The sequence below is a fragment of the Solea senegalensis genome, linkage group LG15 (assembly GCF_019176455.1).
Source record: "Solea senegalensis isolate Sse05_10M linkage group LG15, IFAPA_SoseM_1, whole genome shotgun sequence".
Taxonomy (NCBI): domain Eukaryota; kingdom Metazoa; phylum Chordata; class Actinopteri; order Pleuronectiformes; family Soleidae; genus Solea; species Solea senegalensis.
In genome coordinates, this window is record NC_058035.1 from 7,558,993 (window position 1) to 7,586,601 (window position 27,609).

The 27,609-nt window shown below is 40.1% G+C and overlaps 2 protein-coding genes across 2 annotated transcripts; one reads left to right on the forward strand and one right to left on the reverse strand.

Annotated features, from left to right (window-relative positions):
* Window positions 1-875: 875 nt before the first annotated feature.
* Window positions 876-5,619, reverse strand: rab23 (RAB23, member RAS oncogene family). Its single transcript, XM_044045648.1, has 7 exons — window positions 4,494-5,619; window positions 2,507-2,740; window positions 2,192-2,277; window positions 1,768-1,924; window positions 1,599-1,681; window positions 1,424-1,516; window positions 876-1,307 (listed from the first exon to the last, which is right to left on the reverse strand). Exons 2-7 carry the CDS (start codon window positions 2,659-2,661, stop codon window positions 1,174-1,176), a joined length of 708 nt encoding a protein of 235 aa, XP_043901583.1. The 5' UTR covers window positions 2,662-2,740; window positions 4,494-5,619; the 3' UTR covers window positions 876-1,173.
* A 42-nt stretch (window positions 5,620-5,661) lies between these two features.
* On the forward strand, window positions 5,662-25,971 carry prim2 (DNA primase subunit 2). Its single transcript, XM_044045647.1, has 14 exons — window positions 5,662-5,743; window positions 6,820-7,015; window positions 7,113-7,231; window positions 7,363-7,457; window positions 7,571-7,691; window positions 8,296-8,391; window positions 9,956-10,093; window positions 14,570-14,637; window positions 15,724-15,796; window positions 16,056-16,241; window positions 20,687-20,813; window positions 20,938-21,020; window positions 22,770-22,838; window positions 25,603-25,971. Exons 2-14 carry the CDS (start codon window positions 6,871-6,873, stop codon window positions 25,855-25,857), a joined length of 1,575 nt encoding a protein of 524 aa, XP_043901582.1. The 5' UTR covers window positions 5,662-5,743; window positions 6,820-6,870; the 3' UTR covers window positions 25,858-25,971.
* Window positions 25,972-27,609: the final 1,638 nt, after the last annotated feature.

The window sequence follows — 27,609 nt, forward strand, 5'->3', positions numbered from 1 at the left end:
GACTACGGAGTAAAAAATCGGAAAAAGAAAGACTAAATTCAGTCCCATCTGATCTGCATTAGAAGCTGGACGCAGCTTTCAAAAACACAAAAATAGGCATGCAAATGTAATCCAAGACAAACGTAACGTGTAGAAGTAAAAAAAAAAGCAGTAGATTTAATGTAAGACTTCTCCCCACGTCGTCATGCATTTCTTTGTGCTTGGTGTCCATTTTGCCAAAAAGACAACATAGAATAAAGGAAAACACTAGTTATATTGAGAAATAATTCTGTAGCACCCCTCATTACGGAGAAGAAACCATAGCAACAGTTTGAAAAGTTATACATGTATTGAAGAGAAAATGGATTCACTCACAGCGATGCCAAAGTTTATGAAATGTGACTAAGAGCAGAAGATCATTTATGTCCAGTCCAGAACCTGGTGTTCAGAGTTTGATAAACAAATCTTTAAATAAGTGTAAGCACACAGTCGTTACTCATATTTGGTTATAGAAGCACATTCTATTCATTTCATGATACATCCAAAAATCAGAGTTCGTGTTTCATTACAGCTCGGAGAAAAAAACAAAAAAAACAACGGAAGTTTGGCACAATATCAACACTGTTGTGATTCATACAAAAATACTTCTGCACCGAGAAGTGACTTTGGATTCAATTAGTGTTTTTTTTTGTGTCCACACTTAAAACACTATCATCTGAACCATAAGTTGTTGACGATTAGAAAAGAAGCTAGAAAACAACGGGAGCGGCTACTAAAAAATGCATGCAAACCTATTGCACAGTTGAAATGCATGAATGGGTGACCGGAAGGAAATATTTTGTATTTTGTAATGTTTGCCGATACATACATGTGACAAATAATATGTATCGCAACATTTGAAACAAAAAAAAAAGCCACATACACTCACGGATATTATTATTTTTTCCATATATATAGCGTACCTGCGTTTCTCGCTGTTACACAACAGCGTACAAATGTCGACAGACCGATAATGTAGGTCCAAATTCATCCGTTAATGTGAGGGGATACAGATTATATATCAGATTAGTTGAAGTAGGATTTCCCAGTCTATATGGGCTTTGGTCTGTGAATGTGGCTACCTACACTGAATACAACAATTGTCCAGTCTAGTCTTAGTCACAATAGACTATAACGACAATGAAATGATTCTATCTAGACTAGGCTGCAACTTCCAAAAGGATTTTTACTCTTCTTGGTCCGTTGCTTGTTAGGTCGCAAAGTGATGACTTCTCTGCCGTTGGTGGAGTTCTGGTTGCAGACATTACTACTCGTGGTATTAAAAACACCTTTAAAATAAAAAAAGGTGATTTTTTTTTTTTTTATGAGTAATGTCACCGTACTAAAAGAGAAAGCTTGTAAAATGCACCATAAAAGGGTGATGTGAAAGACATTATTCTCTTACCTATTTTATTGCTTGTTGTGTGAACCACCTCCGTCTCCTCTGCCGTCTGCTGTTTGAGCTGCAGGAGGTACTTTTCAGCCAAGTACTTGAAAACTGTCAGGGAAGAAAGAAATGTGGCGTCAGTGACGTTAAGAACGAGATTTTTCTCGCAAACGAGACATTTTCAGTGACGCACCCTCGTTGACATTGAGGTCCTCTTTTACTGAAGCTCGATAAAATCTCAGTTTCAGTCTTTTAGCCAAAGCTTCTGCCTCCTCACTGTAATGGAAAAAAAAATCTTCATTTGATTAGTTTATCACCAAAGTCTTTTTTTTTCTTTTTTTTTTGGAGTAAAAAAAACGTACTTCTTTATAACCGTTTCTTCCAGGAGGTCAATTTTGTTCTGCACGAGAACAGTAGGAATATCTCCGACCTCTGCCTCCACCTTCTCCCTCCAGCTGTCAATGGCCTGAAATGACTCTCTGTCTGTCGTGGAGAAGACGAGCACACATGCTTGTGCACCTGAAATGCAAGAAAGTGCACCGTGACAATTCTTTTAACAACAACAACAGGAACAGGAAATGCTACAGGTACAGCGAAAGTGTAGAAGTAACATAACGGTCAACTCTGTAACAACTTATATTGTTGTTATATATATATATGTACTATTATATTCAGTTTTTTTGACATGTTAACAGAGCTTTGTGTGCCGGATTGCGTGTTCTGGTCAAACCCTGCACAGCCAGAGAACAGTCAGAGTTAGAGTCACAGTGGTGCTGGGTGTCTTACCACGATAATAGGCCTTGGTTATGGCGTCAAACTCCTCCTGCCCTGCGGTGTCCCAAAGCATTAGTCTCACCTCTTCATCGTTGACACTAAAACAACGAGCAGGTAATTGGGGAGGGGGGGGTAGGTTATTAATTCTCACAAATTCTGAAATGACAGATTTTGAAAGACAAAATGTTTGCTTTCTCTCAGGTTAATAGCATACATTTCTTAATCTTGGAAGATAGGAGAGTGTATTGACACTGAGCTGCCTGGGTGGGTGTGTGTACTCTACCGAGGCTTCTCTAATTGTAGACTACAACTCTAGAACTTGCTTACAGTATCTGTCTTTCCAGGAAGTCCACGCCAATGGTCTTTTTGTAGTCCTTAGTGAAGATGCCCTTGCAGTAACGTTGGATCATACTGGATTTGCCGACGGCTCCGTTGCCGACGACGACCACCTTGATGGCCACTTCCATGTCCTCCTCCAACATGGTGGCGATGGCTGGCTGGTTCTCTCAATTCCACTCGGCCCGGGTTGTTTTGATAAAGCGACACGGACACATGTACCACCTGAAAGTGTGAAATAAACAACATCGATTGACGTTCGGTTATTAAAAGACAGTGCTAATTAATGTGGGTTTGATAACGCAGGTAGAGGTAAGTATCGGTATCCAGGTATTCAAGTGATTTGTTGTTAGGGATGTACGATATTGGACATTTTGACAGTATATCGATAACGATATAGTGGCAGAGTATGTAATGTTTTTGCATTGAGGCAAGATGCATTTTTGGGTCCAAGACATCTCCGCTAGGAGGCAAACCAAAGGCAGTCGTGTGCAGTTTTCCATGTTCACAGCTACTATTTAACATACGAATCTCTTTTGATTTGATCAACAAGCAATTTTCCCTGCACACAGTGGCTGGGATTTTCCTTCCAACTATTATGTGTGCTCAATTTGAACAAACCGTTGTAAATGTTTTACATTTGTTTACTCATCCATTAGCAGTGGGAGCAGCAGACTCCACATGGTGGCTGCTTCTTTCACAGTGACATGTGTGTAAGCTGCCGAGTGCGAGGCTAAACACAATATTGTGAGACAGCTGTACCCAATGGACACTGACAACCCACTGTGAGACGAAGGTCCAACAGCTTGTTTGGATTCCAGTCACGCGCAGAAGAAGATATTATTCATTAACCATAATTTAGCTGCATGACACAGACAAACCAACGTGTTTATTTTTGTGTACTAGGTCATATTTGATCAATTCTACTTGTTCAACCGCTCGTTTACTTAAATATCTAAATCGGCCAAGTTCAAACTGAGCATCACAATGAGGAAGAAATTACATCTAAATGATGTGATATGGTCGTCTGTGTTTCAGGTAGTGCTGGGAGTTTCTCACACAACCATGGTCTGAAAAAGGTCCAGATTGTCCATTTTCGAGGGGAAACTGCATTGATGCTGACGGAAGAGAATCACCAGACTGGTTTGAGATGTTAAAAAGGCAAAAGAATCTCAAACGGCCACTCCTTACTCCCAAAGTATGCAGAAGACCATCCTTGAACGCAATACACATTAAACTATGACGCAGATTGGCCTACAGCAGCAGAAGACCACACCAGGTGTTACTCCTGCCACTTTATTACATCCTCTGTACCTAATAAAGTGGCCAGTGACTATCTATATGCAGTTTCTTGACAAGAACTTCAGGGTTTTCAGCTTCACTCCACCAGGTGGCTCTTTGACAATGTTCCAAGTGTTTACATACTGAACTGAGGAAAATGCCTTCTTCACTTTAAAGCTTGTTCGACTGTTGTTTTTATATTATGAATCACACATATGCATTATTCTAGCTAATCTGCTGATGTTTAGGTTTTTTATTTGATCTCAGGAGTTTCTGTATTTTTTTGTTTTCACTTAAGAAGTTCCAGTGTTTCTTCCACTTTGTCATCTCTCTTTCTCTCAAGTTGTACATTATTAATCCTCAGTCACAGACCGACTCACCATGACTTTACAAACTCTGTTACTTTACCCAGGCCTTGTCTTAAAGGGCACCAGGATAATTCATGTATATCACAATGCTTTCTAGTCTAACTGCCCGGAACAATATTAGTTGTATTTCCAATGACTGTTAACAAACTTTTCACAGTCCTGTTTTGGCCCAAATCAGACTGCCTCGACTTGGTCCAGATACTGTATGACCTGTTGAATGGTAGCTTGTATTACCAAGCAGCTGTTCATAAGGTCCGCTAAAGCTCAATGAGGGAAAAAAACGGTGGTGGTCAGATTTTCTTTTAGAGAGTGAGCAGCCAGTTTCTTACCTGTAAATTCGCACAACAGCTCATCCGATGTCCGCCAACATTAGAATAACTAAGCAGCCAGCGAACCCACCATCACATTTCTACAGCCTCTGACTTTGCTCTTCTCTATGGCAGCAGGAAGACGCTGGTGACTCCGGTGCTGCTGTTAACTAGCTAGGGTTAGCCATTTTCCCCCGGAGTAAAATAACCTTCTGCTACACCTGTTTGTACTACGTGTCTACTGTCTCCACACACCGAATGCTATCTGCATCGGAACGACAGACGAAGTTTGATTTACGTCGACAACTGAGTTAAATATGTGACGTTTAGAGGATGCCAATCACAATCTATACTCATCACTGTCAGTCCGCGAGCCAGGCTTTCGGCTAACTACGTTGCGCTTGCGAGTGGCTAACCAGGCAACTGGCTAGCTCGCTAATGTTTGTTGCTAAGCAGCGGAGCCAAAGAGTGCACACAGCACAAGATGGTCATCGTGGAACCGTGGCACGTTGGTAGTTTTTAAGTCACGACTGTACATTTTGAAGTCTTTCTCGTTTTTATCACTCACACAACGACATGCCATTGTTGTGTGAGCATTTCCTCCCACACAACGATCATGTTATATATGTGTTTTATCCCTGGACTCAAACCGAATGACACAAATTTAAGCTCCAGTTTATTAGTGAGCTAAAACTTAACTACGGCTAAAACTAACAGTACTGACGTCTACTAGTTACTGTATTATCAATTTTGAAGATGGGGTAGATGTAAACATGTGGATAAAATGTTCAAATGTACATAACTACTATTGATAGTTTCCTCACAAAAACAAAGACATATAGGCTTCCTCTGGATCCATAATAAATTAATTTTAGCTTAGTGGTAACGCCACATGTCCATGGTGCGTTTGTTTTGTAGTAGCAACGCTGCAACCTGCTGCGGTTACACCCAAGTAGTCGACCAGATACGAGTCATTAGAAGGACACCGTTGTGAACCACGACTTGATTTAAATCATAACCTTTTCGGATTCATTTCTGCCTCAAATGTATCGTACAAAGTGGAGAAGACATCCAGACGTTGTCAATCAGCAGGAAACCCGCCCCGGAGACGGATAGTGGCACGGGCAGAACAACCAAACGAGCGCCCATTTAACACGACCGTTTCCTCTTCCTGGGTTGGTGAAAAGCGTCATCGTTTACCCGCGTTTGTTGAACAGCCCACTTAGTTTGGCGGGAGTGACCTCACGGGCAGCTGTCCCAGCGCTTATTCGGTAATGTAACGATAAAATTACAGACTGACTATTCTGTCACTTGCTTTCGTGAGTTTATTTTAGAGCACAGTCGTGTTTAAAACTACTTTCCCAGGTGGACCTGAGGTGGTTTACTGTGTGTTAGCTAGCATATTCTCTGCGTCAGTGATGCGTGTTGTTGACAAATCCAAGCTCACTTCGATTATGATACTGTGTATGAATTAAAGACGCAATCTATTCGATTTTTAGTCGTCTTTTTACATTGTTATCTTGCTACATTGTGTAACATTGTGTAATGTTAGTTTCAACTCCATATTGGTACAGTAAAGAGTAGATCAGCCTAAAAACAATCGGACTGTTTATGCGTGGCTATTGTCCATATACTCTGGTCATTTGTCTTGACTGGTTATTAGTATTGCACATTTTGTATAGTTTTTAGTCACAGCATTGCATTATCATTTATCAGTCTGGGGTATTTTGTTGGCAGTGGCACCTTACAGTATGTTTGTATTTCATTTAAAGCTGCAACTAATGATTATTTTCATCATAAAAACCAGACAGCTTGTTTTAATTATTAAGGAAAAACACTCAAAGCAAGTAATCAATTTTCGAAATAGTTCATGATTAATTTAGTCATTGTTTAATAATTAATTGCTGCAGCCCTAATTTCATAACAAAGTTATATGAATTTACTCCAATGTATCATGTTTTATTTACTGAATGCCGAAACACAATCTACCAATTGCTAGTTTTTAATCAATTATTATTTGTTTCTCAAAATGTCAACGTGATCGTCCAGCATCTTGTCCAACCAGCAGTTTAATCCTAAAGATTACTACCTCTTATACAGGATGTGACTAAGCAAATTCAGTGGTTTGAGAAGTTGGAGCCATTTAATCTACCCTACCATTTCTCAAACTACCTGTATAGCTGAAACAATCAAGGTGTGCCACACACACTGTCATGATGAGGGTGATGGAGGTCATCAACCGTGTCCTTGGCTATATTTTCACTTGTAATGAAACTCATATAGATCTGTATGTTATTGTGTGTGCTCTAAAAATTAAAGTTTGTAGTTGCACCTCTACTGCTTAAAGGTCTGGTGATCCACTGAAGACACTTGGTTTACTCGCCCATCATCAGCCACCATGCAGTTTCATGGCAGAAGAAAGAAGTTCATCAGCAGCCCTCAAACAGAGCTCTATGGATGTGCTCTGCAGTTTTACGGGCAGCCTCCTCTTGAAAACATCTCTCTCACTGAATTCGAGGCATTTGCTGTGGACAGACTGAAATGTAAGTCATTTTTTTTGTCACGTTAATTAAGTGAAATTTGAAGTCTATAATTTGCTGTAAGCACCGTCTCCACTGTGTTCTTTTAATACCACTGCAGTGTTGAAGTCTGTTGAGACTTTGGGAGTGCGTCACGTGAAAACAACGGAAGACTACAAAAAGAAACTGGAGACTGAGTCTAAAAACCTGAACTTTCCTTACAGACCACCATCACAGACTGTGAGTATCTTTAACACGACATACACTCCAAACCAAACTGCATGTGTGGTGGGTTTAGCTACTGAAATATCATTATTACTTGTATTTTTTTTTTTTTGCACAAGTTAAAATATTTCTGTTAACCCATCAAGGATCAAAGAAAACCTCAGATTGGACTAAGTGAACACGAGAAAAGAAGAAAGGATCATATCTCTCACTTCATTCTCAGGCTCGCCTATTGTCAAACGTAAGTAAAGTCTCTCATTATTAAGAAAGAAAAAACATGCTATGGAGAATCATGGATATACTGTAAATCACATGTAATTATACTAAGTGCTTTATTCCATTGTAATTCTTAAGGGAAGATCTCAGGCGCTGGTTTATACAACAGGAAGTAGATCTTTTCCGCTACCGCTTCAATGAGCTGGAGGCAAAACAAAAGCTTGAATTTCTGCACAAAAATAATCTGCAGTATAATACGGTGAGTTTACTTTACCTTAATTTCATGTTTTCTACCTTGTTATAAAAGAGAAAATAATACAAAAAGAGTCATTCCTGATTGAAGAAAATGTTTCTATTTTGTAACCTGAGAGTTGAATATGAAAGCGACATCTTACCAATATGTCAATATTGTGCTTCAAAGTCCTAAATTAAGTAATTAAGTTCTCAGTCTGTAGTGGGAGTCAACCATTCCTCCATACAATGTAGTAATGTATTTTATCACTAGGTGGAGCTGTTTGATCATTGTAACTGCACTATGAAATTTAAAGGCTTTTCTTAAACATTGATTTTTTTTTTCAATCATAAATCTAAGAAAAAAATCAGACGTCCACGTGTGAAGTTTTTTATTTCTTGAAGTTTAACTTAAGAAAAGTGGTGCAGTGTTCTTCTTTTTTTTTTTACCAAAGCTAAAGAGGAAACATAATTTATCAACACATAACGTGTCAAACAATGATGAACACTTTGTCTCCTTTTGACGAATGACGTTTGATTTCCATGAGCTTCGACCTTCTTGCATATTAAAGCTGACGCGTGCCTTTGCTGCTCCTCGCTGAAATTCATCATCGTTGTCAATAATTTTTCAGATCAGCGCTGAAGAGAAGATGAGTCTGCAGGAGAAACTTATCAACTCCAGTTACAATGTCAGTGGAATCACCGTGAAGGATCAGGACTTCTACAAAGTGAGTTACCCTCCTCTCTATTGAGTTCACTCAGGCTGAGACATATTTAGTTTTATGAAAGCTTTAGAAGCAAGCCGTACAGAAAAGTTGAGTTTATAATTTAAAGTTTAAAGTTGGGACATGTACTAAGGAAGGCATAAGAGAGGAAATTAAACTATTGAGTTGCATTATGGGAAATGTACAATAGGTTGTCTCCTCTCGATTTAAAGGTACAGTGTGTAAAATGTGGCAACATTCATGAGTCAAGCTGCATTTTGAAGATGAATATCCTGTTGGAGAAACTATGAAGCCTTTATTTAGCATCAAAATAGAGTTCTCTGTGGAGCTGACCAGGCTCCTAATATAAATATAAAGGCTTATTATGGGGTAATGAAAAACAACAGTATTTTGAGATATTAACTAACATTACTACATCACTATTAACAAATCACAAACCTTGTATTCTTTTATTTTGATGCAGTGTAAAGGTTGGTCAGAGTTTTAATAAAACATTTTGGGGAAGAAATTATAAAACCAAACATTTGTATTTTCTGCCTTTGGTCTGCCGTTGGGTTTTGGAATAAGAGCTTTCTCATCAGTGTCTCCAATTGTTGGTAATCTCAACTTCCCCCAGAGTGCCAGTGTAGATGGGTAGTGAACTGTGAACGGAACGCTAAAAAAATTATGGATTGCATTAAAGCAAAACAGATTTCTCTGCTTAATTCTTTCTCTCTTTTTTTTTTAAATTTCTTTCATCTCCTCAACCTCCAGGGCCAGTGTTTTTGTCAGACAGAGTTGGATCATCTTTTAATAAGAAACGAAGGAGCAAATAGTGTTTTTCTTCCTGTAGTAGTTTAACTTAGCGGAGAATATCAACTTTTCCATATGAGTCTGAATATTGTGCATGTGTAGGTTGATATGGGTGCTTGAAATTTTAATGTTGTGTTTTCAAAGTTTGACAAGTTCTTGAATGTTGTTTTTCTTTCACCAAAATGGCTTATTGGCTGAATAATTTGCATATTAGATGAAGGAATAAATAAATACTAATAACTGGACCCAGAACCAGTTGTGTGTCAACACGGATTTGGTTGTTTATTGCAAAGTTCTGTCTCTTTTAATGTGGAGTATGTAAATATTCATATAAATCTGCCTGAATTTGACCTTGGAAAATGTATATGAACCTGCTGAAGAATTTCTTAAAGCAGTGCGAATGAAGCGCGTGATTGACGGTTGATCTTCATAAAACTTCCGAATCTAAGTCTACATTTTGCCTTTTCACAAAATGAAAAGAGGGTGAAATGTCGTGCCGTGCTGCTTGACACCGAATTTACGTTTGTTTGTTGCTGACCGTTTATTCGTTGAGAGAATGTTAATCATTACAGCTGATTTTACTGAACATCGCTGGACCGTGTAAATTCTTGGATCACATTTCGGAGCGGCCAAAAAGTATAAGGGCAAACGGGATGACCTTACAATCCTGACACTCATACATGCAAACAGAATATTAACATGACAGCTTTGGAATACATCAATTATTTATAACCCTTTTTCTCCCCAACTCCTCTTTTTCCTTTCTTTTTTAAAGGTTCCATTTCAAGACGCCCTGGATCTGGTGCGAACAAGAAAGGTGTACCTCAAAGCAGGCTACGTGTACATTCCACACCAGGACATCGTCGCCATTGTTATCAACGATTTTCGCACAAGGCTATCGAAAGCTCTCGCGGTAAGTGTTTACAACTCCTCACTGCTTTAGAAAGAATCTTATGTAAAAAAAAAAGCTCTAAGAAACATGGGAGAAACTGCAATTTGTGGAGTGAACGCAGAGCACAATCATTTCCTTGTAACATCAGAGACAACGTTAACATGGGATCGCAACAGCAGGTTGAGTTTCTGATTATTGCTTTATCTTGTGTCACTATTGCAACATAATCTGTCCATAGATGTGTCCAGGCCTGCCAAAGGACTTAAAATGGCTCTGTTGTCAGTCCTGACACAGTCATTTCCTCAGGGACACACACACACACACACACACGCACACTCGTGTGTACGCGTCTATAGTTTGGCTGGTCCTCATAACTTTAAATGGCTTTTAAAGGGTTAAGACTTGTTTTTATAGCTAGGGTTTAAATTTGGTTTAGGTTTAGGGTTTTGGTTGTTATGGGCTCAGGGTTGCGTAGGCACTAAGACTGCTGCATAAGAATGTGTATGCACAAAAACACACACACATACACAAAACAATACCACGCATCATAGCTGGTAAATATAATGTCACCCACGACAACCCTGACCTTTTAGTATTTAAAGAAAGAAAAGCTGCTCTGTAGATTTTAATCAACACCTTTCTGATTCATTACACCAGAGCAGCTCCTCTTTACATTGTATTGGGAAAAATCTTGAATCTTAGATGCAGCATAATTCTGTCTTGAACGATCATAAATTGATATAGGAAAGTCAATAATCTCCACTATCCATGAGGGGGAATGAAAGCAGAGTTTAATATATGTTAATTTGAGATTTTTCTCAAAGTACACAGGCTTTTTTTGTAAAGATCGGTTGGAGGGAGTCGTGGAGAAACATCAGCGTACACCGCAGCGTGTATCCCTCCCTCTTTGCTTATTTCAACAGGACTTTGTGAGTCTGCAGTCACAGGTGGACTTGTCTCTGCCAATAATGAAAAAAAAATAGAATTATTGTTCAACTCTCTGTCAAAATGTGCTGAAGGAGACAGCTGATGACTGCAGCACGTCTCTCTGTCACTCAGTGTCTTAGATTGTGCATCTCTATAGCCAGTAATTTGGTTTTCTCCCCATTTCTCTGTAGATGTTTGAAACTTAACTTAAAACAAAAAAACAGGTACATAATGTGGGTGCTGCTGTTAGAGGTTTCCTCAGAATTACTGTAGTATGTTGTTCTGTTCTAGTCTCGGTTAATATTAAATTACGGACTATTAACTTGTTTTCTAATTAAAATGAATAATCATTTTGTAATGGAGTCATCATGGAGTCCAACTGGGAGGTACCGAGAAATTTCCACCCAAAGTGGTTGTGTATCAATGTAAATCAATGTTGTGTGTACAGGAAGTATGGATGCTTTGTGCCCAAACTGCAAGTGTGCTTGTCCCTTCAGAGCCCTGAAGGAAAATGGAGAAATGCAGGGTTGGGATGAGGGGAAATATGTGTGCACACATGACATAAAATGGCTGGAGGGAAAGCTGGAGACAGCTAGTCTGAAAATGGTTATTTTCCCTGTGGGCAAGTTTTTTATTTTTTTATTTTTTAAGGCTGTGGAAGGTGGACTGTGTTCTGAATTTGCAGTATCGGCACACTTGTGCAATGCATTGAATGCCCTGGGGGAGGTGAATCATGATGTTTTGGGAGCCAGGGGCATTCTTCATAATACATGCGAGGAGACAACCAAGGTTCAGTTACACTGTGTGGTGGGGTCGTGACTGGAGAGAGGGCACAGACATGATCAACAACTGAAGGCAGTGGCACTGTTTGGTTTGTAGACGTGCAGGAAACTGACTCTGTAGGTGAATTACAGCCACAGACCTGTAATTATTTAGTGTACTGTTTGGAATTGGCTTGCAGTAAGTGAAATTAACGGAAATGATCCATCATTTTGTGATACAGAGCGGTCAACAACAAGCACAAGTCAACACAATTTGAGAATGAAAAGGTCCTCAAATGTCCTCAACAGCAACATGTGATACTTGCACAATAAATACAATAAATAAAAATCACATCCATGAAACTATAAATGAATTTCTAGAGAAATTCTTAGATTAACATGGAAGACCTTGCATACTTGTGCCCCTTTTTGGGTTTTTGTCTTGATTATTAGACCCCCGTCACTCTTTCTGAGCCAGTTTTATTCACATTTTCTACATTTTCACACTTAAAAGCGCATAAAAATTGTAAGCTCTATAAAGGTGGAAAAGTTGGCAGATCAAAGATGAATGTGAATGAGTGCAGTGGGAACCGATTCAGCGGATAAAGGATGAGGTAAAAAAAAATAGCAGAAATGGTGAATGAAAGGAGGAGATATGTTTGGACTGATGAGGGAAAACATAACCTCACCGTTGTGCAAAAAGCAAATATTTACAACAGTAATAGAAGGGAAGGAGTTACAAAACACCTTTTCATCAAACAATTTCGCTTGATGGTTATGCTTATTTATCCTTCCATCCATGTTCTACCACTTTATCCTCCACTGGTGCCAATCCCATGTGACATAGGGCGAAAGGCGCAGTACACACTGGACAGGTCACCAGTCCATCACAGGGCCACGTCTCACATCTACGGTCAATTTAGAGCGTCCAATTTGCCTTTGTCCATTGTCTTTATTTCAAGTTGGACCTTGTAATACATCTATGGTGACACCGGTTTACACAGGTCTTACACAGGTCTTATACCATGTACTTTTGGTTTGTGGTGGATAAAGTATATGATCGTGACCGACTGTGTTTAAAATTGCATTTAATCTGATTGAGTCCACTACTGCGCACTGATTGTTGCCTTGTGCATTGAAAACACTTTGGCACTTTGATCAAAGGTTTGTTTTTGTTCTGTTCTGTGTTCTGTGCTCCGTCTCTTGCCTTTGACTGAGCCTGTCGGTTTCAATCCATGCTTTTTAGGGTAAAGCCTTTGTTCATGACAAAGTGGTCGACTAAGCTTGGCCACTTATCTACTAAAATGTGTATTGGCAAACGGAATAACTCAGCTAGAAGCCACTACTAAGCAAGTTAGTTGAGAAATCCCTAATGGGTTTCTGCTCTGAGAAAATGCACTGCTGGGAAAATCTATTATAGTAGTCTCCAACAATCAGATTGTGTACTCTTTGTGGTGTTGTTTGGAGTTCGAATGTTGGAATAGTGGGTAACAAATCCTTGGTTAGCTTTAACCTGGTTATGGGGAACACAAGCAGGATTAGAAAAGAAATTATAGAAAGGCAAACTACAGGGTCAGCTTAGTCCAGTTCAGCCATTTTTCCATTTCCTGGTAATTATCTGGACCACTAACTGTTGGAACAGAAAAATGTTCAAACAATTTTTCTTGTGACTGTGCCATTATGACTGTTTGTACTACAATAATGGTTATTCTCCTCCACTGGGTACAGCAATGGGACATCATGGAAATGTGTCATTAAAAAGGCATGAAATTGAAAGCTGCTCCTCCGTATGACTCCAGCTCTTGGTTTATTTGTTCTAACACACATGATACCGAATATTAACATGTCTCCTGTGAATGTGTGAGGTTGAATTTGTAGCCACATTTTTAAAATTATTACGTTATGAAGTAAAGCTTTTTTAAGGAGGGACGTGAGTTCATCTCTAATGCTTAGTTTTAAAATGAAAAATTCAAAGTGCATGTATAGCTGAACTACACTAAATGGAGAATATTATTATTATTATTATTATTATTATTATTATTTTCTTGGTTTATTGATTAGTCATCCATTAAACGGTGGAAACTGTTTTTGATGTTTCCTAAAACTCAAAGTAACATACACATGTTTTATTTTGTCAACAGGTCTAGGGCTGCAGCGATTGTTTGATCAATCAATTAATAACCGATTACTGAATTAATCATTAATCGTCAGCTATTTTGATAATTGTTTTTTTATAATAAAAACAAGCTTTCAGATTTTTCAGCTACTTTAATGTGAACATATTCTGCTTTCTTTTGCTCCGTATAACAAAGAAATGATTTTGGTTTGTGGACAAAACAAGACATTTGAGAACGTCATCATTTCCAGGTTTGGTGAACACCAATCAACATTTTCTGACATTTTATGCACCAATAAGTACTCGATGAATCAAGAAAGTAATCGACAGATTCATCTACTCTATAATCTATAATCCCTAGTTGCAGCTCTAAACAGATATTTAACGACATTTAGGTTACTGTCATACAAGAGCAAAAAACCCAGAACAATTTCACAACAGGGTTTAATTCAGTAAGTGAAGAATCATCAATCAACTGATAATTTGTTGCAACCCAAATCAACATTGTACATTGTACTTAATCAGTTTTAACACTTGCTTCAGTCTTGTTCCACCTGCTTCAGCCATGGACCTCTATTTGAATCATTTTTCATAAGCATCTTTTCATGTTTGCGCTCAGCCTGCAACGGAAGACCATTCTAATCCTTCTATCTACACTGTTTACCATCACTCACGCGATTCCTGTCTCTGCAGCTGGCAGCACGCTCGCTACCCGCCGTGCATTCTGATGAACGGCTCCAACCTCTTCTTAACCATCTCAGGTAAGCACCAGGATTAATAACGCTGTTCCCATTTTGCCCGAACTCTGCTGAAGAAGAGATTTAGCAGGATTGATGTTTGGATCATTGAGGAGTGCCGGGGGCTTGTGGCCCAGGGTTTGAGTCAACCCAATTTGTCGCTGTCGACATTTCCAGATGCTGTGGGAATTTACAGTACAGTGCGTGGCCACATGTGCGCCATCAACTATTCCTATTGTTGAAACATGTTTGTCACGTCTCCTCCGATTTCTCATGCGTTTTATTATACACACAATCGCCGTGAGTGGTGCGTTTTGGGATAAATGATGATGAATGTATAGATTGCAGAGCTGATAAACCTGCTTCGTGTGGTCCCGTGATCGCTGTCTAAGACCGTAAGAGGGTTTTCCACCATACGGGAATGGAGCAGTTATAGGAGTTGCTCATTATGACGCGTTACGTTTGGTCAGAATACACAGGAACATACTTCGTTTCCATCCACTGCAATATTCAAATCAAAACGCCTCCAACTTCTAATACTAAAGTGCAGCAGCTTAACGTAAAAACCTTGTATGCGAACGCCATCAAAAGATAAAGTGAATCTGCAACAGCACGAGTTAGCTTTAAACGGTGGCTTAATAGCAGTCGACTTCAATGGACCTCAGTATCAATAGCAAAGAGGAATTACTTTTAGAGGGGACGGTGTTTTTATCTTTTTTTAGATAAAACTAAGAACATGAATATCGGGCTGGGGGGAGTCATGTTGCCTGATTGTTGATGGGGATTAGTGGTTAGAGGTTTTTTGAGATTAGCCAGTAGGCCACTAATCTCTGTGGTGGGGGTGATGTGAAACACTGTCACACAGGAGTCGGAGGACAGTCTTACGACAATTTAAAAACTACTGATAGCAACTCTTTCAGGTTCGTTCAGCTGGTTAAATCTTTTTTTTCTCATCGTTGGCTTTTATTGCTGTTTCTTGAACACACGTGCCTCAGAAAACACTTAGCCCAGATATTTCTCTGAAATTGCGTTGCTGATATTAAAGGACGCAGGGTTTATGTTTTCACGCACGTGTTCAAGTGGTTCATATTTTCTCTTTCTTTTTTTCAGTCATGCCTATGTGGGACAGGATTACAGTGTTCAGAAGAATGTGGGCAAAATCTCCTTGGAACAAATTGATTCAGTGAGTTGCTCTGACCATTTATTCTTGAAATGTCAAGTTCAGGGTGCCATCGTGCCTGGGAATAACTGGTGTAAAAAGAGGAGAGATGAGGTTGGGTTTGAAACTCCGGCGTGTTTGAGGCACCATTGCTTGTAATCAATCGCTTCACATTATGTTTAACATGTCCTATTATTGAAAGTAATTAGATATTTACTGGCACTGACAAATTATAGTAGTTATTTTTTGTGTGTCCTGCTCATTAATTATTGTCTTCCTCTAGCTTTCAGTGAAGTCCTTCCCACTGTGTATGAGGCAGCTCCACCAAGCTCTCAGAGAAAACCACCACCTCCGTCACGGAGGCCGCATGCAGTACGGCCTCTTCCTCAAAGGCATCGGCCTCTCTCTGGAGCAGGCGCTGCAGTTCTGGAGGTTGGAGTTCATCAGAGGCAAAGTGGATGCAGACAAGGTAATGTGTACAATAACACATACTGTACTCTCTTACGTTTTCAACCGAATATTCCGTGACATTTCGTCTTAATGCCATTCTCTCCAGTGAAGGATCTTGTTGAATTCTATATTTTTCTCCCCCCCCTGAAATCTAATCCAGTGATTTTGATTAGTATCAGACTGATACCGACACTGCATATTCTATTGTCTCTTCCTTAATTACGTCACGTCCCGTCCATTTGCATCAGCCACATCCACTGCGGCGGCTTGGAACAGCAAAACTTCTGCACTGTATTAGATCATGAGGTGAAGAAGAAGTCTACTCGCCAAGACAAGAGCCACTTAGGCATGTTAGCGTGTTAGAGGAGGTTCTCGCGGAAGAGATGTGTCTTGAGGATACAGAAGAGGAAGTCCCTGATAACATTTGGCAGCTCATTTTACCATCAGAGCATCACAGAGGGGAGCAGTCTGGAGTGGACTGTGATTGCCTTGTGTGCTGCTGGGATGGCAGTGTCACATGATGTTTCTTGGAGGAGCGAAAGCCCATATGTTTGAGTTTAAGTAACTGGGTGCTGCTGACCCAGAAGTCACTCTGTATGCAAGAATTAAAGTGACTTGAATCTTAGTCGAGCAGTGGGAGGTTGATGTGCAGCAGAATGACGTGTGCCCTTTTAGGCTGATTGAAGACCAGACGCTCAGCTGCATTCTGGACCATCTGTAAGTCTTTTACGGAGTACTCTGGGAATATGTTGAGCCCGAGTCTGTGTTTCCTGATGATCCTCCAGGTTTTAAGATCCATTAAATCATTTTGATTAGACTGATACACAAAGATTTGTAAAGAGGCTTTCCTGTTTTCACTAATTCAAATAATTACGAATTATTTGGCATTTGGCACAATAACAACTTGATTAAAAAACGGCAGAAGTGTACATGTAGCAGGTAATTTGCAGATGTGGCCTAAATTTATACTTTGCTAACGTCAGAGACAATAAAGATAATTAATTCAGCCTGCCCTACATCATTAATTTTACCCTTTTATCACTGTAAAATCAATGGCCTGCTGGCTGTTTAATACAGTAATTTTAATAACTAAGTTGGGCTGCAACGATTAATCAAGAAATGATTAAAACTTGATTTGATTTTCAATGATTCATTGAGAAAATAATTGACAAATTATTAAAATGATTGTATTTTCCCCCCCCCATAATAAAGTGATGCTGATATATTTATAGCGCTTTAACAATACCAAGACACTTTTTAATTGGATTATAGAATGAGTAAAATCAAAATGTAAAAAAATAAATTGAGTTAAGCATTTTCCTTTGAACCATGTAAATGTTAACATGTGAATAACAGGATGGTCGAATAGCGACGCGACACCTGTTACATGACGTTTCTACAGTAACAAGGTAGTGTCCCGTCCTTGCCTCCTGTTTCTTTTAACTCTCTGCTGTGCCAGTTATCAACCGAGGATGAACCTCACGGCAACTACAGTACACTGTATCCCTGTCTCCATTTCCCGCGGGGGCTTTGTACCCATGTACTTGCTCTCAGGGAAGGTGTGATGGGGGGGGGCTCTGCACAAAGCCCAGCTCTTGTTTCACAGCAGAGGCAGCAGAACGGTGCTGACCAGATCACAGCTTTCACAGTGATGTATGTGTTGTGTCAGGGACTGCACTTTGTGGCAAGCTGCACAAAGCCGGCTCATTAGTATGCGACTGGCACAGAGAAAAAGATGGGAGGCAGCGATGCTGAAAGGGAGGCCTGGAGGAAGAGGCAGTGTAATATTAGGCTAGAGGGAGAGCGAGAGAGAAAATTGACGAAATCATCTTGATCTTTCAATGAGGGATGTCTGTTTGCACCACATTCCAGTGTGTCCACCGCTCTGAACCCATGTCAACTTCCGGTTAATTAATTTATACCAACTGACACCATTTTTCCACATGTATCGGCTGGGTTTCCACTTGGGTGTTTTGCGGCTGTAGAGGAGAGTCATGAGATGACACTTCATTTAAACTCATTTATAAAGTTTGGGTACAAATGCACGCTATACTATTTAAATCGCTGGTATTTTCGGGACATTTCAAAGTAGCCCCCAGCTCCTCTTTTTGCGGTCTGCTTTACTTTGGGAAGAGGTTTTTCTTGAAGAGATCTAAGTGAAGGGATTTTGTGTGAGTAAATGTTTTTCTGTTCTTTTTAAAAAGGACGACGTTCAGTGAGATAGAGCCATGTAGGAATCATTAGGGACCAATTTAAAAGTACTCTGGAGATGCTGATATAGGCCTCAAATGTCAGAACTTAATGTGTACTTGTGTGCAGTAATTTTTTTTTTTTTATGGCTTTAGTTTGTGAAAGGACCTGTAGTGCAGATTAAAAGGTATTTTGGTCGCATCACTTACAAAAGAGATCGGAGCTACAGGCACACCAGTCACTGTGGACTGAGGCTAAGAAGCCATGCCAAGTTTATACACATGCACGCTCACACGCGTTCATAATCCCTTTGATTGTGTCCTATTTCTCCGTCTCCACTGCTGCAGGTTTTTGTCAATGTGTCCTGGAGTGTGGGGGGATGTTGCAGCTCATGTAGTCCCAGGAGCCAAAATGTGCACTAGAGGGAACTATGTGACTCTCCTCCTCCCTTTATTGCGTCTTACGTGTTTGTGTTCTGAATTTTTACCGTGATTTTCCCAGTTATGTTCGGTTTAGAGGCCAACTGTGGCAGAGTAGATCCAGGATTATCTAAAGTGTATTTGGAAAAACACATATTTAAAGCAGTTTTATCCACCAGAATTCTGTGCTGAGGGAGTTTTAGCATTGAATTGTGGTTACACATTATATTAATTCACACGGGACTGAAGTTCAGACTCTGTCACTTTTTAGATCATGTGAGATCCTTTTACGTCCCAATCACAGTATTTCATATACGTGCACTTTAAACACATCAGCAGAGGATTCATTTTAATAGACTAGCAGGGTATTAAATCAGAAAACAGCCTCTTAAAGTTCCTAAGAAGCTCTACATAATTAATATTTGATTTACTGTACTTAAATAAGTTTTTATTGGGTTTAAAAGTGCCTTTGCGGCTTGTCTCATTAGCAAGTTCAGGGGCTTTATTGCAACATTAATGTGTTATGATGGGTGCAGTCATGGTGATTGTGCTCTGCCACCGTTGAAGTGCACTGCGTGGATTTTACTGTTTGCTTTTTAGAGGCAGGGTCCCTGTAATTTATTTTTAATGGTTGCAAAGAGGCAGTGCACGTATTAAAGCAGTCCACTGCGGAGAGTTTTGCAGAATAACCCCCATTTAAAGGTATGTAGGAGTGTTTAGTTTGGAACACACTGGACGGATTACAGTATGAGGCTCTGCAGACGTCTGGCAATTTATTAGTACAGTTCACTTGTCCTTGACCTTGATGTTTTGATTATTGGGAGATCGTATAAAGATTTTCCACATATTACAACTGCTGCTGCTGCTGCTCTGAGGTCTTTGATAAACTGACGGTTCAGTTTTGTCTGACTGAATGCAGCTTGTTTATGCATTTCAATACGCCAGTCATAATTTGGAGGTGCGCTTTTATTTGGTATAAAAAGAGCCAGAAATGTGGCATAATTTATTTTCTAGATTAACTGTGGCGTAAATAGAATTTCAGTGTTGGAAACAAATGTCCATATTCATACTTTCTTATCATTCTATTGCCTTTTTATTATGCTCTTTCTCTCAAAAAAGAAAATTAAAAACTCCAGGATAGCTAAAACTATAACCGTATGTAAATCGTGTACCTGAATACTGGTTATTTACTTTCCAAATAAAAATGATGAAGTCCTCCATTTTAAGGTAGTAATGACAGATGCATTGCATTAAATAGTGGTACTTTATATTGTGATTGTGCGGGTTCTATTTACAGTAAAAGCCCAGTGTGTTAGAATCGTAGACATCTAATGGTGAGACTGCACCTGACTCCTTTTACCAAGTGCATCGGTTAGCTATGGTTGCCTTTTGCATACTAGAAATAATGTAAATACTTGCTGTGGTTGGTTTGTCCATTTAAGCTGCAACTAACATACTTATATAGAGTATAGTATGTCCCAATGTCTTGCCAGTCAACCCTCCTAAAGGTTTCACACTGGACCTTACTTGTCATATTATATCAAAGTGCTCAGGGCAGGGGGCAAAAGCATTGTGAGGTTGAGACGGCAGTATTACCATGGCCATATTTCACTTGCCTTGAGTATGGTGACACCGCTACAGCACGTTCTCTTTAATAGCGCTATATTTCATTGAGGAAAACACTCTGTCAAAACTGACATGATGTATAACGATGTCTCTTTTCACCCCCAACCTTGTCCCTCTTACACTCTAATCTTCATTAATGCCTTTTGGTTCTCTCTCTCTCTCTCCACTGTTCTCTCTCCCTCACTCTCTATCTCTGTATCTCTCTCTCTCTCTCTCTCTCGATCTGTAGTTTGACAAAGCATATACATATGGTATTCGCCACATGTTTGGCAAAGAAGGCAAGCGAGCAGACTACACCCCCTACAGTTGCATGAAGGTGATTTTGTCAAACTTACCCAGCCAAGGCGACCATCATGGTGAGTTGACAGCTGTTGGTAGAAGCTGTTTCCCTCTCTTTTTGTTTTGCATTCCTCCTATTAGGGAAACAAGTGAATATTATTTATTTACGTAGCATCGTTTGTTTTCGTTATGCTTCTGCAGGATGTCCATTTCGTCACAGTGACCCAGAACTGTTGAAGCAGAAGCTACAGGTCTACAAAGTGTCGCCCAGTGGAATCAGTCAGGTGGGTGTCTTCCTTACTGTCCTTTGATCGTGTGGTATATTTATGATTTCGTAAATCGTTGGCAAATGGTGCTGCACCAAAAACCGTCGATCGGAAAGCGCAGTTAGAAGTGGTCTGAGAAGTTTAAAAGCGGATTCACAAGCACTCTGCAGCATCGGTAACTTTCGGTAGGTTTTTTGGATACTTGGAAGGAAAAACAACAAATACTCGAAGTAGTTCACAAAGACTTAAAGTTAACCTACCAGTCCAGTAGAAACGGAGCCGCCATGGCATCACTTCGCAGCCCTTTCCGTCGCCTCGGCAGCACCGATGTTCACTCTGGTATTGGATCTTTTTCTTGGGCAGCAGCTTTCCTAAAAAAATGTCTTTGGTTTACAACCAACACCCGTCGCTGGCTTTTCTGCCATAACGTCGCTGCAACTGTCTCGTTGGATTTAGCGAGCAAGCCGTCTTCTGTGCGTGCGCGATTAGTGCGCAAAGAGGGGGGTGCGTAGGGGGTGGGAGGGGCGTCAGATAGCAGTTTGATTGGTGCATCAGGATCCAATGAATTGGATGGTGTTTTTACAGGACTTTCCGTTCCACAGCATTAATTAATGAATTAATTGGTTACCATCGGGTTGTGAAGAGGATTTTGAGCAATACAGTTAAAAAATGCTCCAGAAAATGCTCCCCCACCCTACCCAGAAAAAATAAACAAGTTTAGGGCAGGGGGCGGTGAAAATACTGGACAAATGAACACAATGACATGATGAAGGCACAAGATGAAAAGTTAATGGACCCCAGCGTTATTATTCCATGGCAGTCCTTCACGTAGCCACGCGTCTATTTGATCTGGGCGTCAAATGAAATGAGTCAAAGAGGAGTGAAGGATAAGTGAAAGTATGACCTGTTGGAGGCAGTACATGAAAAGTCTGGATCATTTTGATGAATCCCCCAATGCATCATTATAATAGTTGCTTTCAAAGGATGACCTAATATTGATTTATCTCTAAAAGACGTGGCACACACGGGGTCGTCAATCCAGTGATATTATGATGAAGTATCTTTGTCCAGATTTGATTTATTGTTTTTTCTAGTCCCTTAGAATCTGCTTGTGAATAGAAAATGAAGTACTAACATCATACTGGTGTCATATTTGCCCTTTTTGCCCCTCCCCCCAAACAAACAAAAAACAAAACTCGCAGCACAGCAAATGTTTGCCTTTTATTACCGCTCTCACTGATCCAACACCAGCCACAGCGGTTGAGCATGCTGGTGGCAGTATCATGCTGGAGGCAGCTTTCAGGAAAATAGGAAATAATGAAGCAGCCAGATGCAGTTAGCTTCTCACTCCGGAGTCTTTCTCCTGGTAAAAACTGAGGACCTTGGATTCATTTTTCAGCAGGTAAGTCACCCTGAGTGTGCTGTCACTCGAATACCACAGTGAGAAAGAGTGCGTGAGGCCTTTATGGCTCCCTCACACCCTGACTTTCAGCTTCACCGAGCCCCTGTATTTGAAGACTTTAGAGTGTAATTGTTAACGAAGGTTATAGGACCGGGGTATTTAAATTGCTCCGAAATAAACCTGCAGTGTGCTCTCATTACATTACATTAGCATAGCCAGTTAAAACAATTTTGATTTATAACACTGCACAAACTAAAGTCACGAAGCGTTGGCAGTATCTTGTTTGGATGCGCTACAGCACAACAACGGTGTTGAAATTGACGTCTTTGAACTCATCTCTTTGTGTCCTCCACCTCGTCCCGCAGATCCTGGAGCTGGTTAAAGGAATGCACTATCAGCTGGCGTGCCAGAAGTACTTTGAGCTGACACACAACGTAAGTGCAGATTGAATTTAATTTGGGCCACCTGTGTCAGAGACAACAGCTCAGTCCTTGAATCTCATGCATGACGGCTCAGGAGAGAGACCCTTGACTGTCATAACATCTGTCATTAGCTGGCTGTCATAGCCACTTCATTTTTATAGGTTGATTAAAGCATTAAGATCCTTTTTGTCCCCTGTGCATATGTATTTAATTTCATTTAATGGAATTCAGGTTTGGACGCTAGAGTCGTCTTCTCTTAGTCCTAGTTTAGAGAAGATAAGTAACTGGAAAAAAAAAAACTTCCTGACTCTAGCAAGATTGAAGAATACTACTCGGCCAATTTCCCCAAATTTGTGGAGGTATGTGCCTTGACCCAATGAGGATCCCATTAAAGTTTGGAGCGCATCCAATTAAGGGGGCGGAATAAAGGATTTCACCTTCCTTAAGATTGCAAGGGTGTTTAGTTAAGTGTTGGTGGACATACGGGCTCTTAGCACTCTCTCTACTCTTCAGGTATCAGTGTAAGACATCGGCGTAGTTCAGTCAGATGTAGGACAATTAATGATGTTTTTAGACAGACCGTAATAACTTGTATAAAAAGAGAGCATCACACTGGTCGTATAATCCGTTTTCTTACTTTGAAGTAGATGAGTAGTTACGTAGATTTCATTCAACTGTGGCCACGACAGCATTCACTGTCACAAGTCCAACATTTACCGTTCAACACATTCAAACATCTGCTTATGACACACATGACAGGTTTTCAATATCTGCTTTGAATTATGTCTTTTAACCCTTTAACACCGCGCACATCACAGACGCAAGCACACTTTGCATCACCGTAATTGTGTATATATATATGTATGTTTATATGTATATGTGTATATATATATATAGATATATATATATATACACATATACTGTATGTATATATATATGTGTGTATATATATAATTACATATAGTTTTATTCTGTTCGAAATTCAAATTTAACACGCAAAATCTGGTGTTCATGTACAACTACTATAAAATGTTTTCTTCATTTTAAATCATTAATACAATATTTTAACATGCAGTACATTATAAATAACTGCCAGATATTGGACGTTATTCTGGAAAAATGGGCAAAAACACTTACTCACAGTACATTTTCTGTCCCTTTTATGGATATGGACAAAAAATAAAGTCCAGATGGACATTTTGAGGGTTAAATAGCTTAAAATGGTCCAAAATGTTCATAGTTTAAAAGGTGTGAAATAATGACTGTATCAAACTTATATTGATAGTGATAGATATTCGAGTTTGTGATATTGGGATCGGGCATGAACAAGTGGTATTGTGCCATCCCTAGTAAATTCAAACATTCCTTTACTTTAGCCGCCATAAGCTGTTAGTCATACACATCAGTTCCCTGAAACTGAGGAAATCTGGGTATAATTAGTATGGGTTTTCCTGTTTTGTGCCGTTTCTCTCAAAAAGAGCATGTCCCACTTTTAAACCATCTTGTATGGAAATACAGACATTAAAATCCAGCTGTCTACTTTATGCGAGTACACAGTTGTAACCCTCGAACGCCTCGGCTTGACGGCAGGTCATTGACTCTAATGAAAGATGCAGGTGTCATGTTTGTTTACATTCATCAGTCCCCGCAAATGGCTAATGAAAAACAACGATGTTGTATTCTGCAGTCATGTGTAAAATGAATTATTCTGCCTCACGGGACAATTTATACATGTTGAATTCACATTATAAACACAGGTCCTCGAAAATCGCCAAAGGTTTTGTTAATTAAACAGAAAATCCAGGTCAGGACATTTTGGAAGTTTGTGAACACAGAATATTAAAAGTGCACTCATTTATATACATTTATAGACAATTGAATACTCCTCACTGTGTTAAACAAGGCGAGGGACCGCGTCACCTCCGTCACTGTGACGCGGCACAAATGAGACGCGTTCAAGCCTGATATTTCTCATTAAAAAAAGTTCTTCATGTTTGAACGTTAATTAACCGTCACGCGAGTCCCAGACTGCCGAGTTGAGTTTGAGGTAACTAATCTGCAAAGTCCTTGAAAAGTTCTTGAATTTGATGTTTCTTATGAAAGCAGGCAGAGCCTCTTGATGATGAAGGCAGCGATTTATCAGGAGTACGTTGAATCAGAATCAGCACTGATCACTGACGCTCCCAGGCCCCTGCAGGATACGTTATAATCGCACCAAAGTGCTTGGTGGCATAATTCCTTATATTAACTGTCAAAGTGGAAAGAGCAAAGTGAAATTTCTCATTACTGAGCTCAATTCAGCAGCTCATAGTTATTGTGCACAAATGTCATCATAATTTAAAATACCCATGCTTTCACACCGACGGGATTAATCACACTTAAGTAATTGTTTGAAAACTAAAGGTCACAGATGGGGGATTTGAAAGAGCTCAAACGTCGTCTCTTGACTGATTCATAGGTTGTTAAGTGTGAGCGATTTTTGACATTTCATTTCCTGAAAGGGCTTTTCATCTTTTCACTGTGCTCTGATTGGAATAGTTCACTTGGATTCTTATTTTACGAATGAGGCTGAAGATGTTTTCATTATTGATTATTGCGTACATTTTTAGTGAAATTAGCAAATACTTCGCCCTTAATTTCCCTGGTTTTTACGTGATCATCGCGTCAAAGAGAATTTAATGGTCATTGAACCTCCAACCTGGCACTTTTGTGAAAAATGAGACATGCAAATATTTCCTCTGGAATTAAACTCAAGTGTTCTGTCTCTTTTGAGCAGGTCGAGGATGCCAATTTTTCACTCAACCACCCCAACCAGTACTTCGTAGAGAGCCAGAAAGCTTTGGGAGGAGGAGGAGGAGGAGGAGGAGGCGGAGGAGGCAAGGACATAAAGCGAGAGATGGGGACTCCACAGAGGTCGCGGGAAAACTCTGCTGTCAGAGGCTCCACTGCGGCACCAGAGGCAGCAGCCAGTGCCTCACGGGATTTGGCTGAGATTCCAGAGGACCTGGATTCTTACTTTCAAGACGCATGAGGTTCTTTTATACATTTGTTTGTCTTTTCTATGAGAGCTGAAGGTCGGCCCATATTTTGACTTAAGTTCAATCTGTACCTCACTTGTGAAATATTAAAGCTGCATTTTCATTCATCTCTCACGTAGTTCTTTCATTGATTTGAAGGGGAACTATGCGGTATTTGTACTTTAATGTAACGGCTTGAGTTATTGTGATGGTTAAATGACTTGTTGTGGAGAGATTGTGGGGCTGTCTCCACTGACCACTACTAACTTTTAGCAGAAAACCAGCCAACTTTACTCTTCACACGTGTGCATTGCAACGTACAGATCACAGTGGATCTACAAAGGTACAAAAACATTTAGTCACACTAAAAGTTCTAGTATTTCACATATGATTAGAACATGCCAAGAAATGATTTTTACTTCATATCTATGTCGTATGCCTGAAACTAAAGTGGGAGCTAATAAAAATGTGACCCCAGGGGACATTATGGTATGTAGAACTACATAATTGTAGTTGATTATCTATCTATTTAAACTACACAAATTAGTTTACACAAATGAGTCTTGCGGGCCGGATTGGACCTTTTGGCGAGCCGGTTCTGGCTCTCGGGCTATACGTTTGACACCCCTGTTTTAGGCGGCGAAAAAGAAGCAGAGAAAACTGTTGTTGGATGAAGCATGAGTAAACATCGGAGCTGCTTTTTCCAAATGGTGAAAAGAAAAGAAAAAACACAGAAACAGCAGAGCGTCGACGGTGAGGAGCTCCACAGAGAAAAAACGACCAGCCTTGCAAAGTCCAGCGAATTAACATCCAAGCAGCATCGTTCATCTTCACATTAAAAGAGTTTTTCGACCTGATGAATCCCTTGTTAATATTAGCGGTGATGCCTCTTTGATTCAGCAGTTTCACCCTTGCGTTGTTCAAGTGCTCTGTTCGCCTCTTTGTTTTGGTCTCGGCTCAGATGGCTTATACGCAGTCTCTGTGCAGTGTTTTGGCAGCGGCGTGGTTTTGTGGGTGATGAGTAGAACATTTTCCAGCTGTCTCCCAATGTCATTGTATGCGCTGGCAGGAGGACGGATGAACGGTGGCAGGAGGACGGGTGAAAACAAACAATTTTCACAGTTGTATTATGCCGCCTTGAAATATTGCCTCACGGTGCACAATAAAATGTATTCAAAGCATACGTGGTCAGGAGACTTTTTTCCTTTCTCTTATTTTAAACTTCTGTCTGCTCAATAACTTTTGAAAAATAGTGGCTGTCTGTGTGTGTGTGTGTGTGTGTGTGTGAAGAATCCTTGGCTCTGCAACACGGTGGGTTGGCAGCGACCGCGTACTCCATACTGGCACAGTTTGATGCTCTCAACTCCACTCCCGCTTTGCATTTTACTAGATTACTAACTTTAGATCCAATTAACGCTGTACTCAGCACTGACTGAGCCGTCGTCATATCTCCGGATTACTGTGATTTTTGTCAAATGAACATGACTTTGTTTGGTTTGGATGCCACTTTGAGGTTAAAGGAATTCATTTGCACTGCGAGTGGATCCGACATGTAAGGATTTCGTCATTTGAACCAGACTTGACCCTTTAACACAGACTCGGTTACAGACACAGACTCCATTACCGCAATTACTTGACGATTTGTGCTTTTGGAAAAATCCCAACAGTTTCTGAAGGTTGAGAGGTCGCAGGTCAAAGCCAGCGTGTGGTTATTACGGTCATTCCGCTTGCGCTGTTGCAGGAAGACGGCGAATCAGCGCCTTGGT